Raw genomic sequence first — 12,419 nt, 5'->3', positions numbered from 1 at the left:
CGAAAATATTGCAAAGACACTTCGAACTCGTCCGCGTTTGGCCACAAGCGCCATCTACAAACGCGGTGGTGGAGTGTCGCGCGCGCGCCCGTGTCTTACCGTACAAACTGCAAACGACAAGACGTGTGTGTGTGTGTGTGTGTGTGTGCGTGTTGTATGCGTGTGTGTCGTGTGTGATGTATGTGTGCGTGCGTGTGCGTGTGTGCGCGTGTGACGAGTGACGACGCTCGGAGACGAGGCGCAAAAAATAAGTGGAGAAAAAAAAAAAACAGTCCCGATTTAACATTGATTGTTCCGTGATTGTAGCGACTAGCAGCCTGTAGACAGGTACGTTTGAAGATAGCGTAGGAGGCGCCGGCGCGTGACGTACCGTCGACTTATATTCCAATTTCTAAGACCGTCGGTCGCCGGGATTCATCGTTGTTTGTTGTCTCGTCGTTTCGCGTAGCGCACTGTTGCGTCCTTGTGTCCTAGCTCCGCGTGCCGGAAAAGACGAATTTTTAGTTTTCCGTTTGCTCCGGTCTCCCGTTTCTGGTTTTCGGTTGGCCGGCCTCCCGGAGCGAGTTAGCTCGTCGTCTGCGACTGTGCAGTTTGCGATCGGTTTCGGGACATCGCGAGTGGCGCCGGTGCGATATCACTCCATTCCTTCAAGATGATGGATTCACCGACTACACCGCCGGGCTACATGTCCGAGGACGGCGACAACAATGAATCTCACAGTGAGTAGTTCAATAATAGTAGTGCTGCAATAGTAATAGTGACAGCCCGATTTCGATGTTCAATGTTAATCGTCGTCACTTTTCTCTGATGTATATTATGATATGTGTAGGTATGAGTCCTAACCCTACGGTGATGGGTGTACTGGACACTCAACCCGTCCTCTATTGCGAACCGGTGTTTTGGTGCTCAATTAGCTATTACGAGTTGAATACCAGAGTTGGAGAGACGTTCCATGCTTCTCAACCTTCTATATCGGTTGACGGCTTCACAGGTAACTAAAGTTATGCTTAGCACTAATTTCCCATATTAAAATGATTTTTTCAATTGATTTCAGATCCCAGCAATTCCGAACGATTTTGCTTGGGTCTATTGTCAAATGTCAATAGGACCAATGTAGTTGAACAGATTAGACGACATATCGGCAAAGGTGTACGGCTCTACTACATTGGCGGCGAAGTATTTGCAGAATGCCTTAGCGATTCTAGTATATTTGTACAGTCACCCAATTGTAATCAGAGATATGGATGGCATCCAGCCACTGTTTGTAAGATACCTCCAGGTATGTTAAATTGATTGTTTTATAGATTTATTGAATCTATAACAATTTATTTGAATCTTATCCATACAAATTTCAATTCATTTTTTGTATATGGTTACTGAGTAATTTTCTTAGGGTTGCTATACCTACGTATATATGTATGTTTGGGGCTATATCGGTTTTGATAAAGTGTTAATTAATTTTTTTTTTGTGTTTTCCTGTTTTTATTCAAGGTTTTTGTTATCGCTTAATGATTATTTTGTCGGTTACTCATTCCAATTTATAACATTGAGTTAGTTTCTATCTTATGAAAATTTTAGAGAGTTCCGACGACCATAAGGTGTGGTATTCCAATAGCAAAAATAAAATATTTTTTTAATGAGGCGGAACCCTCGGAAATTTAAAAAATAAAACAATACTCACCTATAATTGATTGATAAGTAATAATTATATACCTATTTAAAAAAAAAATTAATATGTTATTATACATCATATTTTGTCCTGTTCCTATTGAATATAGCTTATACGTCTTGAAATAAATATTACTTTTTGGTTTACTTATAATATTCCATCAAAACACATGTTTTCTATTAATGGTTATTAATCAGACTTAACAACTTTTATTTTTATTTTTAAATCAATCATTAATTTTGTAAATACTATATTCTATTACTAGTTATACATGTCCCTAATATTTACTAGTTATTGTGTATTTTAATTTTTTTTTTTTATAAAGTACAATATAACATAATATATTATCTATTTTAATTTATTAATTAATTCTACTGACTAACTTTATTGTTAATTAAGGTTGTAATTTAAAAATCTTCAACAACCAAGAATTTGCATCTCTTCTATCTCAATCAGTGAGTCAAGGTTTTGAAGCAGTTTACCAGTTAACTCGTATGTGTACGATACGTATGTCTTTCGTTAAGGGTTGGGGCGCTGAATATAGGTAAATAATTATTGCTTTTTTATTTTATTATAACTTTTTACATATGTATACAATTTTATTTGATCATATCCATAGGCGACAGACAGTCACATCTACCCCTTGTTGGATAGAGCTACATCTGAATGGACCATTGCAATGGCTGGACAGGGTTCTCACACAAATGGGTTCGCCTCGCTTGACATGTAGTTCCATGTCATGATTTACCTTATATTTAAACCCACCTTTATTATTACCATTTTTTTTTTTTTTGTTTAATTGTACATAACCCTTGGAATGGCTGTCTACTATAAGGTCGTGAATCGAATCTGTATTTAACCTAATCGACTAATTAGAACAGTGGTTTTGTGTTTTTATGTTTTTATGTTTTTTTATATAACATCACATGACAAAAAAACAACATTTACACCGAAATGTTAGTGATAGATGTTTAGAATTATTATTGAATGATAGAGTTAAGGATTTTTGTATTATTATAACTATTATTATTTTTATTATTAATAATATTTTTTATGTTAAAAATAAAAATTCTAAGTAACATGACTTTAAATATATATATATATGAATATATGATAGCGTTAAGTTTCAAGTTTTTATTTTATAAGTTTGTTCGGTTTGAATTAAATTGTTTAATGTTGTATTAATTTAATTTAATAACAAGTGAAGCCAATAAAACATGTAAAACCATAGGACTTCTAGCATTAAACGAGCATATTCATCAAACTGCTTTTTGCATTCACTGTGTGCAATATAATTTCTAAATTAAACTGGTAAGTCGTGTTTTGTAAGCGCACAGAGTGTAGACACATGAAATATGTTAAACATATTTAATATTAAGCTATATAAAATTTGGAATTCATTGTTTACAAAGTTTTAAAATATATCTCATTGTTTTATTGAACAATTAATACATTTTATAAAGATATTTAAATATTTTGTATATAACGATAATAAAAAGCATTCTTTTCTTATGAGATTTTAACATAAATTGGTCAGTTGATATCAATAAGATAACCTTTGCAATGTTGTTCAAAATGTTCATCAATTTTTTTTTTATAATTTGTAATTTTATAAAATTTATAACCTTTTTGAAATAAAATCTTATTTATAAAGTAATAAATGCAAATATATATAGTTGTTCGGTACTTATGAGTACCAAATTTTTACCAAATTAAATTAAAATATTTATATATAATAATATAGTTGTTATTTAATACGGTATAACATGTCTAAAAGTTAACTGTTGAATCTTATGAAGTATCTAACTTAAAATATAATTAATTTGGGCTTACAATTGTTTAAGTGTGTCAAAGTGTGTTTACTGATTCAAATAATGTAAATTTTCACCAAAGATTTCATTGGTATAAATAATAATGTTTGGCACAACTGAACAACACTTATTCACTTATATATAAGTATAATAGCACTTAATATAATAGTAGTTGAAGTATGTTAAATTAACTTTTGCGAAAAACATGGTATATATATTTTATTATTATAATTTATTTTTATTATAATATATTCCTCATTGTTATTCATTATTATAACTCAATATTGACAACTGACATACCTATCATATTTAGTTATCGTCTGTTAATAAAATAATGGAGTACATGTAGACTTCTGGCATTGATAAATAATTTTATATTTTTTCATTCGATCATTTTTAAACACTTACATTTACACTACATTTTAAATTCAATATTTTTAAAACTTCATTCTATAATATAAACTTTTCGAAAAAATATCCAAAATGAATCGTAAGGTGCAGCAAAAGTACTATTCAATAAAAGCTGAAAATTAATTGAAATATTTAAAGACTGCATTGTGTAAATATTGAAACTAACAATAAACAAAAATATTATGGGGAAATATTATGAATATATTATATTCTTGAATAGCTTAAAATCTAAATTATACTTGTCCCCTATGTAATCGAAATTAATGCATAAAATGTTAATTATTTTGACGTGCTTGACAGTATTCGAAGCAATAAATTTGACTTAGAATTTTACAAAGTAGGTAGTATAGTCGGTAGATACAGTAAATGTGATGCAGAGTATATAATATACATGCTTTATGCACTGCATACCTTTATGTTAACTTTAAAAAATAGTAATTATATTTATTTATAATAACGTTTGTATTGAATAATTCATGAAATAATATGCTTGTGCTTCTAATACTTAAACCTCATCTAAATTAATAATCAGATAAAAAAATTAAAATAATATACTTGACATATTGTTATAATTTAGATTTGAAATTATAAACTATTTTGGCTATTGTTATTTGTTATATCTAGAGCTATGAATTTGTAGGAAAGGGCATATTTTTTTTTGGTGATTGTGAAACGTAGCTTTGTAAGTACCTACATAATCTGAATTATGTAACTACCAATCCATTTAAGCAACTTTTATTTTGCATTTTATTTGTATTTTTTGACATTTTTAATTGTTTAGGCCATTTTTGTGCATTTTAGAGTCATATTTTCCTTTTTTTAGTTCATTTTTCAGTATTTTTAATCAAATTCCGGCAATTGACGGAAAAAATGTTTGAAAAAAAAAATTTGTTTTTGTACACAGGCTGTCTATGCGTCGATAAAATAAGGCAATTGTTAAATAACTACATAAGTTATTTGTAAGTTATTTATTTCTAAATTTTTTAAAAAATGTTCCAGGTGAATACTAGTAAGTAGGTATACAAAATTCAAATTCAATCAACATTTTTATTATTTTTTTTATTGAATAAACACTTTTTTATGCATGTAATGTACTAATGTACAATATCCTGTATCTAAGATTAATGTGAATATAAAAATTAAGATAAAAACCATTTTAAATGAATTGTATATATTATTTATTTTTATTTTTAAAACAAGAATACTTGTAAGCGCCCAAGTTCCCCATCTCATTTTTTCTTTAAATTAACTCAGATTGATTTTTTTAAATACATTGTTGTAAACAATGACCAGCTACTGATAGGGCACCTTTAACTAACCAACCACTAATTATTGTAAAGAATGTTAAGGACTAGCTGCTACTGCGGTTTTTTTTATAATTTTTTTTTTGATTCTTAAAATGCATTTACCTACGGGCATACATGCCCCCTTCCCATTTTTGAAATTTGATTCTAGTCGATTTTTTTCATACACAATACATTTTTCAACTTTGATAACCAGCTAGTACTCTCAAAATAGTGAGTGTTTAATGAATTAATTAACTTAAATAGAATTTTCTTTTTATGAATTTGGAGATTGTAGACTACTAATCTTCGGAGTATGTACTTGCAATAACATTTTAAATACAATTTTTTGATTCTTAAAATTCATTTTCTTCGATAGAACCCCTTCCCATTTGTATTTTTTTAAATTTAACTCTAATTGATTTTTTTAATATTCATTTTTTGAACCTGCATAACCAGTTGGTGCCCTTAAAATAATCATTGTTGAATAAACTAATTTTCCGAATAATGTTATAGGTTTAAGAATTATTGAGATCGTAGATATGGGTGTGTTGAAAATGTAAATTTTTTTATTCCTACATCTCTGTTGCTTGCGGTGCCCGTTCTCCCGCTACATTTTTTTCTTTAATTTCATCATCGGGAAATAGTATTAAAATCAAACTCTACTATTGGTTTATGGGAAAAGCCGCCAAATAGCTTATAATCAATAATATTATTAATATCATGAGTTATTTATCATAGTTATTTTATTGTTATTATTGTTTGAATGACCAAAACAAAAACAATCTTATATTGTAATAAATATAATATATGAGAACGTAGTAAACTAGAGTGTGTACCACGAATTAAGATATACTAGGTATATCTTAATTCGTGGTGTGTACGTAATATACAAAAATAATATATTATGTATGAAAAACAACTAAAACGTATATACCTACTTAGGTAGTTAGGTAGTAGCTTAGACTATATACTAGTATATGATCTAAGGGTAGTAGGTACCTATATAATATTGTTGCGCACACATTCTATTATTTTTTACACACAAAAAATTATAAGTTCATATTATTATATCTATGGTTAGTACTATACAGAAATCAGCTGTGCTTTATCATGTTTATTATCATTTGGTAGCAGCCTTGTTATCACTTATCAGTCGCCGCAACCATAACTAAAATATTAAATAACCATGTGGCCATGTGGGCATGTGGGATTTGATACTTGTCGGTTCGTCAATTTGAGTCTTAAATTTATCTCAAATCACAATTCAGTATTCACAGTAATTGCACAAAATGAATTCTCAAATCGCAACGTTAAAGGTCTTACGAAAAAAACCCTTTGATGATGATACAGTTGTATATTATAATATTGGCATTTTATATTTTCATAGGCCGATGAAGCAGTTAACTGGTTTCAGAAACGTTTGAAAAATGCTGTTAGTTATGGACTTTCTTCTGAAGAATGCAATACATTTGGTAAAGATTAAAAATTTACTACTTTATAATAATATACCAGCCTAATGATTTATAGTTAACGTCCGTAAAACTAAATGAATCTAGGTTAACTAGTTTATCTTGGTGCTTTAAATATAATAATACTCAATTTAAAATATTTTGTATTTTTGTTATTTTTTACGATAGTAGTTTGATCACAAAGATTATTGTTGTCTAATCAATTAAAATAAATTTTCAGAAATTTTTATTACATCAACTTTAGCTGATGTTGACATAAAAAAGCAGACAATCAATATAGTACTTCCTACATTTTTTGAAAACTTAATATCGAGGAAAGTCAATAAATCTGTAAGAATTTTAAATTATTCATGTTATTACAATTTTGCTAGCATTGACATATATATTTTTTATGTAGAAATTTAATTTAAGTATTATAATTGCTTTTGCTTTTGATTTCTCTTACTATTTCATTGTAAAATAAAACATTTCAATGATTTTACTATAATTTGTTTCTATAGACTATAGATGCACAAGCAACTATAATAAGATTGTTTATTAAATACTATGGAGGAACATGCAATCAATTCAAGGTATCATTTTATTTACCCATTTGTTTTTGATAACTTAACTAGTTTACTTGATGTATTTATACAAATGTAATGTTGTTATAGAATGCATTGGATAAATTTACAACTAAAGCACTAAGCGAATGTTTTAACGATGATAATATTGTTTTAAAAGTGACAAAATATCTTGCTTTATATCCTCAATGTGGTGGTCGTGGACAACAAGGTATTCATCATGCTGAAGCTTGGACTAGTCAATTTAATGATTATTTATACTCTGCCAATTATTTTTTGAACCAACTATATACTAATGTTAATGTAAGAAACATTGTAATCAATTTATTTATAAAATTTAAATACATCTAACACATTTCACATTTTCTTTTGGTAATTAGTTCTTCTTTGGAACGGATGTGACTGATAAATATGAAGGAAAATTTGATTTGTCAATTTTTAAACTATCTGAACTTGGGCAAATGACTCCTAAAGAACGTTATGAAAAGTTGACATCATTATTTATATTTTTCAATACAGCAATTCAATCAATGTTGTTGTAAGAGTATATCTCAGTGTATACATACATATTTGTATAATTATAATTTATAATAAAGTGTAATTATATTTACAGGTCCATGTTTTCTACTGTCAAACATCTTGATCCTAACAAAGTTATTCAATTTGCTCAAGATACTTTATCAGTTACTTCAGAAAAACTTAAAGATACAATGATTACGGAAGATGTAATTGCATTGGATTCTGTTTTATGGAAATTACACTCTTCTGCCATCAAAACTATTTCAGCTCTCATTAAATGGTATACATTATTTAATTTAAGTTTAAAAGTATATATTTTTCTTTTTTTTGTAGATTCATTGTTTTTAAATTTTAATTGGATTGATTTTAAAATATTTCAAAATAATTAACTACGACATTAATTTTACAGTTGTGGAAGGGTTTTAATACCTCAAGGAATATCAATTTGTCGTATTTTATTACAATCCTTAAACATGACACATTTTAATTCATCAAATGCACAATATGGTACAACTAGATCTAAATTGTAAGTTTTAATTTTATATTTCTTATTACTTATTAGTATTAATATTTGAAATACTAACAATATTGTATTTCGTATTTTCATTTGTATTAAGGCAACAGCGTGTGCTTACATATCAAGTTATATGCTCGTGGCTAGCTGTAGCTGGGTCCCAGAGTTCACTCCAATTGTTCAGTGAAAGCCTTACCTCTGGTATTTTATTTGATATCAAATTTGATAAACCATCTCTAAATTTAGTTGTAAGTTTGTAAAGTAAATGGTATTATATTTATTAATACTATTCAAATATTGTACTTAATACTTAATATTTCATTGAAGGTTGACAAACAAACAGGTAACAAAAAAAGAAAGAGTGGTGCTCTAAATCAAAAAATTATAAATCAACGTGATACAATTGTTATGCATGATTATCTTGCGAATAAATCTGTGTGTAATGAAGCCCATAAAACACTTCAATTATTTTTAAATACCTTGTCTTCAAATTTGAAAATTCTACAATTCAAAGTATGTTAAATATTTGTTATTAAATAATTATTTTATAAAAATATTAATATACATTTTTTAGATTTTTCAAAGTACAATTATGGGATTGCTATTAGAAATTATTAAGTGTCAACGCCCAAATGATTATCCTCTACCGTACTATGACGATTTATGTCGACTTAACTTGTACAAATCATTATTAGCTTTGATTATATCACCACATCCACAAGCTATTACACATACATCTGTAGCATTACGTGTTTTTACTTTTGGTACAACTGATCGTAATGAAAAAGTAAGTTACCGTTAGAAACTTTAAAAAATTTTTATTGGTGCATATTACTAATATAGTGATATTCTATATGCATAGTCGCCAAGATTTTAAAAAATCAATGGGTGTTCTAAGTCAGTGCTTCTCAAACTTATATGCCTTAGCCCCCCCCCCCCCTAAATTTAAAGTAAAACTGTCAAAGTCCCCAAAATCAAAATTATTTACTGTTTTTTCTTATTAATATACTAAAATAAATATTTCTAATTTGTTTCGAGTGCTCAGCCCACCGAAAAAATGTCAATGGGTGCTTGAACACTCGTCTGCATGGCGCCTATGCTTATATGTATTTATTATGTATAACTATACATTGTTTCATTGCTTTGTTTCTAATTTTATTGTTATACAGGTAAAAGAAGTTTGCAGATCATCATTAAGCAAACTTGAACATATTATCCGCCCACGTAACGATACTCTATTTTTCCCCCTTGAAAATGATATAGAAATTCCACCATGTGCTCAAAGTACTATACCAGAAAACAAAACTCATTTTTTGCAAGAAATAGTTGAAGAATCTACTGTACCCGTTCAAGTAAAAGAATTAAAAAATGTTAATACTGAAAATATTCAGCCAAATGGAACTCCACCATCTACTCAAAGCATATCAGAGAACAAAACACAAATAATTAATAAAATAGTTGAAGACTCTACTATACCCATTAAATCAAGAGAAGTTAAAATTATTAATACTGAGAATGTCCAACCAAATACAATTCCAAAATCTGTCCAAACCACTATCCCAGAAAACAAAACTAATGTTTTCAATAAAATCGTTAAAGATTCAACTTTACCCATTAAAGTAAAAGAATTAAACAACGGGAATACCGAAAATGTTCAGCCAAATACTGTAATAGAGTCTATGGATGCTGATAATAGTATGGATTCAAGCACTGTTGACGAATCATTAATAAACAATGATTTGGAGGATGAAAATTATACAGATATGCTGAACGATTTTATAGACAGTGATTAACAATGTAAACATAACTTTTATAAGACTCAAAATAAATTTAAATATTTTATAATTGGCATTTGAAAATACAATATCATACCTTAAATACAAATATACATGTTATACCTACATAACGAACAAGCACAAACATTGCTTTTTGGCGGTTTTCATTATCTCGTTCTATTTGACATTTAATATTTTAAAGTTTTATTTTATTTTTATTTGTATATCAGTAATAAAAATATTTAGTTAAATTAAACATTTTGTTAAATGGAAGTTTCACTGTATTTCAAATTAATAATATAAATGTATTCTTGATAATCTTGGCCCTTTCAGTAATCAACCAAGATTAAAAAATCACCATCAGCTAATTCAATTTATCTTCCAATAGTATTTACTATTTTTGTAATTTCTAACCAAAATACATTTATTGGTGATATATTTATGTGTACAAGCATAAATTGGATTTTTTCATGATTAGTGATTACTCTGCTATAACCTTAGTTTGGTAATTTAATTGTTTGCATCAGAACACATTGTCTAATAAATTATTGTATGTACTTTTAAATTTTATGTTTTTAGAATTCGATTGTTGGTGTTTTTGATTATATAGGTGAATTGTAACGGGCTTATAATGCAAATTTTTGCATATTAAGTGTTTTTGTAGCTTTAATAGCATAGATATTTCATAATTTTACCATTTTTAAGAGCATATTAAATGATTAATGATAAATTTATACTTAACACAATTTGAACATTTGGAAATAATATAAAATATAAATACATTATAATTTATCATGTGAAATGATTTGGAGCAAGTTCTGAAATTAAATGCATTTGAACAAACTAATTTTAGAAATTGTTAAACACTTCTTGAAGATTTGCAATCTTTATGCTAGTTAAAGGGACTTTAGTTATTTGCTAAATAAATATTAGAAACAATTTTTGGTTTTAGAAATTATGTTCTATGCGATATTAGATGGGAAACAGACGATGGTACAAATGTGCTTCTGTATTTAGACAACCATGTCTTAGTAGCAACTTGCTCATATTTTCGTTCAGTCAGAAACTGTTGTCCAAATGTATAGTGGAACAGTCTTTGATAGGCCACCGCATTGTATTACAAATTAATATATAATATATTGGTCTCACTATAATTCACATGTATATGTATCATTTATAATGAAACATTTAGGTATGTATTCTGTCATCATCATAGTTCAATAAAATGATTTTTGTACAATTTAAATCAAGTATTGTATTTAAATTAAATAAATACAGTATAATATATTCAGTATCCTATCTAATAGGATATTCATAAAATCATAAAACTGTAATAAAATAATTTTTCACAGTAATATTACGTATTCATTTTTTAGCTGCATATCAAATAGATAAAACATATTCAATAATGTACATACTCTTTGTGCAATCACTTCAAGAAATAGTAAATATTATGAATAGGTATAATTTATGAAGTATAATTTTTCAGTATTAAATATCTATATGTTTCGAAAACTTAGGTATAATTAAATGATAGGTATGCAGGTATGCCTTAGTTTTGCTTTACAAATTGTATCTAACATACGCATAATTGCAAATACATATTTTTCACAATAATTTCAAATTAAATAAATTATAGTATAGTATAATAACTATAGGGGCCGAGGCCCGAGAGTACCTCATCATTGAGTAATAGTACAGTAGGTAGTCACAGTGATGTACCTATACCCAGTGGTCGAAATGGCTCAAGATAAGTGGAGAGATGCCTTACAATTCAGATTTAGGCCTATACGAAAAATAAAAAGTTTTCTTATACATAGGTATAAATATAAAAATCATAATAATTATTTCATTTTAAAACACAAGTCTTAGGAGGAATGCGTTATTCTAGACAAAATAAGTAGAGGGATGAAAAATGTATAAAAAAGTAGAGGGATGTCATCCCTCCGTACCCCCTCCCACTTCAACCACTGCCTATACCTATATGTGACTATGTTAAATTTAAATTCAAATATTAATTACTGCACACAAAAAACAGTTTTGAGCAAAGACGTCTGTCGACCTATATAAGGTAGGTTATATATTTTAGTCTATATTTAATGAGAATATTGCTATAAAATTATTTAAGGAATCTATTTCACTGTTACACAGGGGCGTATACAAGGGGGGGATGTGGGGGGTCAGATCCCCCCCATATAACTTTTAAAGAATTGTATAAAATAGTGTATGTTGGATTAATTTAAATAGCTCAAAATTAGTTTAACTGTTTTGAAAATGTAATTGTGTGTAGAAAATATAATTATAGATGTTAAAAGTTTTCAAGTTCCGGTAAAATATATTTTTGAATTACAATAAAATAATTAAAATCTTTATTTTTGGTTAAAATATCTTATATTGTCCAA

At 28.1% G+C, this 12,419-nt stretch overlaps 2 protein-coding genes across 2 annotated transcripts; both read left to right on the top strand.

Annotated features, from left to right (window-relative positions):
- Positions 1-23: 23 nt before the first annotated feature.
- Positions 24-2,711, top strand: LOC111026993 (mothers against decapentaplegic homolog 3-like). Its single transcript, XM_022305189.1, has 5 exons — positions 24-719; positions 830-991; positions 1,055-1,279; positions 2,069-2,213; positions 2,289-2,711. The coding sequence occupies exons 1-5, from the start codon at positions 653-655 to the stop codon at positions 2,410-2,412; spliced, it is 723 nt and encodes a 240-aa protein (XP_022160881.1). The 5' UTR covers positions 24-652; the 3' UTR covers positions 2,413-2,711.
- A 3,624-nt stretch (positions 2,712-6,335) lies between these two features.
- Positions 6,336-10,455, top strand: LOC111027004 (proline-, glutamic acid- and leucine-rich protein 1-like). The gene is made up of 12 exons (XM_022305204.1): positions 6,336-6,493; positions 6,565-6,649; positions 6,867-6,976; positions 7,147-7,218; positions 7,300-7,512; positions 7,590-7,747; positions 7,823-8,008; positions 8,138-8,254; positions 8,346-8,490; positions 8,570-8,755; positions 8,817-9,029; positions 9,412-10,455. The coding sequence occupies exons 1-12, from the start codon at positions 6,467-6,469 to the stop codon at positions 10,033-10,035; spliced, it is 2,136 nt and encodes a 711-aa protein (XP_022160896.1). The 5' UTR covers positions 6,336-6,466; the 3' UTR covers positions 10,036-10,455.
- The last annotated feature ends 1,964 nt before the right edge of the window (positions 10,456-12,419 follow it).

This window comes from Myzus persicae, unplaced genomic scaffold, assembly GCF_001856785.1.
Source record: "Myzus persicae strain clone G006 unplaced genomic scaffold, MPER_G0061.0, whole genome shotgun sequence".
Classification (NCBI taxonomy): Eukaryota; Metazoa; Arthropoda; class Insecta; order Hemiptera; family Aphididae; genus Myzus; species Myzus persicae.
The sequence above is the reverse complement of the archived record's forward strand: the minus strand, read 5'-3'. Positions and strand labels throughout refer to the sequence as shown.

What these genes read in the sequence shown, in the direction of transcription:
- LOC111026993 (XM_022305189.1), top strand. Translation starts at nt 653, where the DNA reads ATGATGGATTCACCGACTACACCGCCGGGCTACATGTCCGAGGACGGC. An exon ending in CGACAACAATGAATCTCACA is followed by an intron (nt 720 to 829) that starts GTGAGTAGTTCA and finishes TGATATGTGTAG; the next exon opens with GTATGAGTCCTAACCCTACG. An exon ending in TGTTTGTAAGATACCTCCAG is followed by an intron (nt 1,280 to 2,068) that starts GTATGTTAAATT and finishes TTGTTAATTAAG; the next exon opens with GTTGTAATTTAAAAATCTTC.
- LOC111027004 (XM_022305204.1), top strand. Translation starts at nt 6,467, where the DNA reads ATGAATTCTCAAATCGCAACGTTAAAG. An exon ending in TGAAAATTCTACAATTCAAA is followed by an intron (nt 8,756 to 8,816) that starts GTATGTTAAATA and finishes TACATTTTTTAG; the next exon opens with ATTTTTCAAAGTACAATTAT. An exon ending in CAACTGATCGTAATGAAAAA is followed by an intron (nt 9,030 to 9,411) that starts GTAAGTTACCGT and finishes ATTGTTATACAG; the next exon opens with GTAAAAGAAGTTTGCAGATC.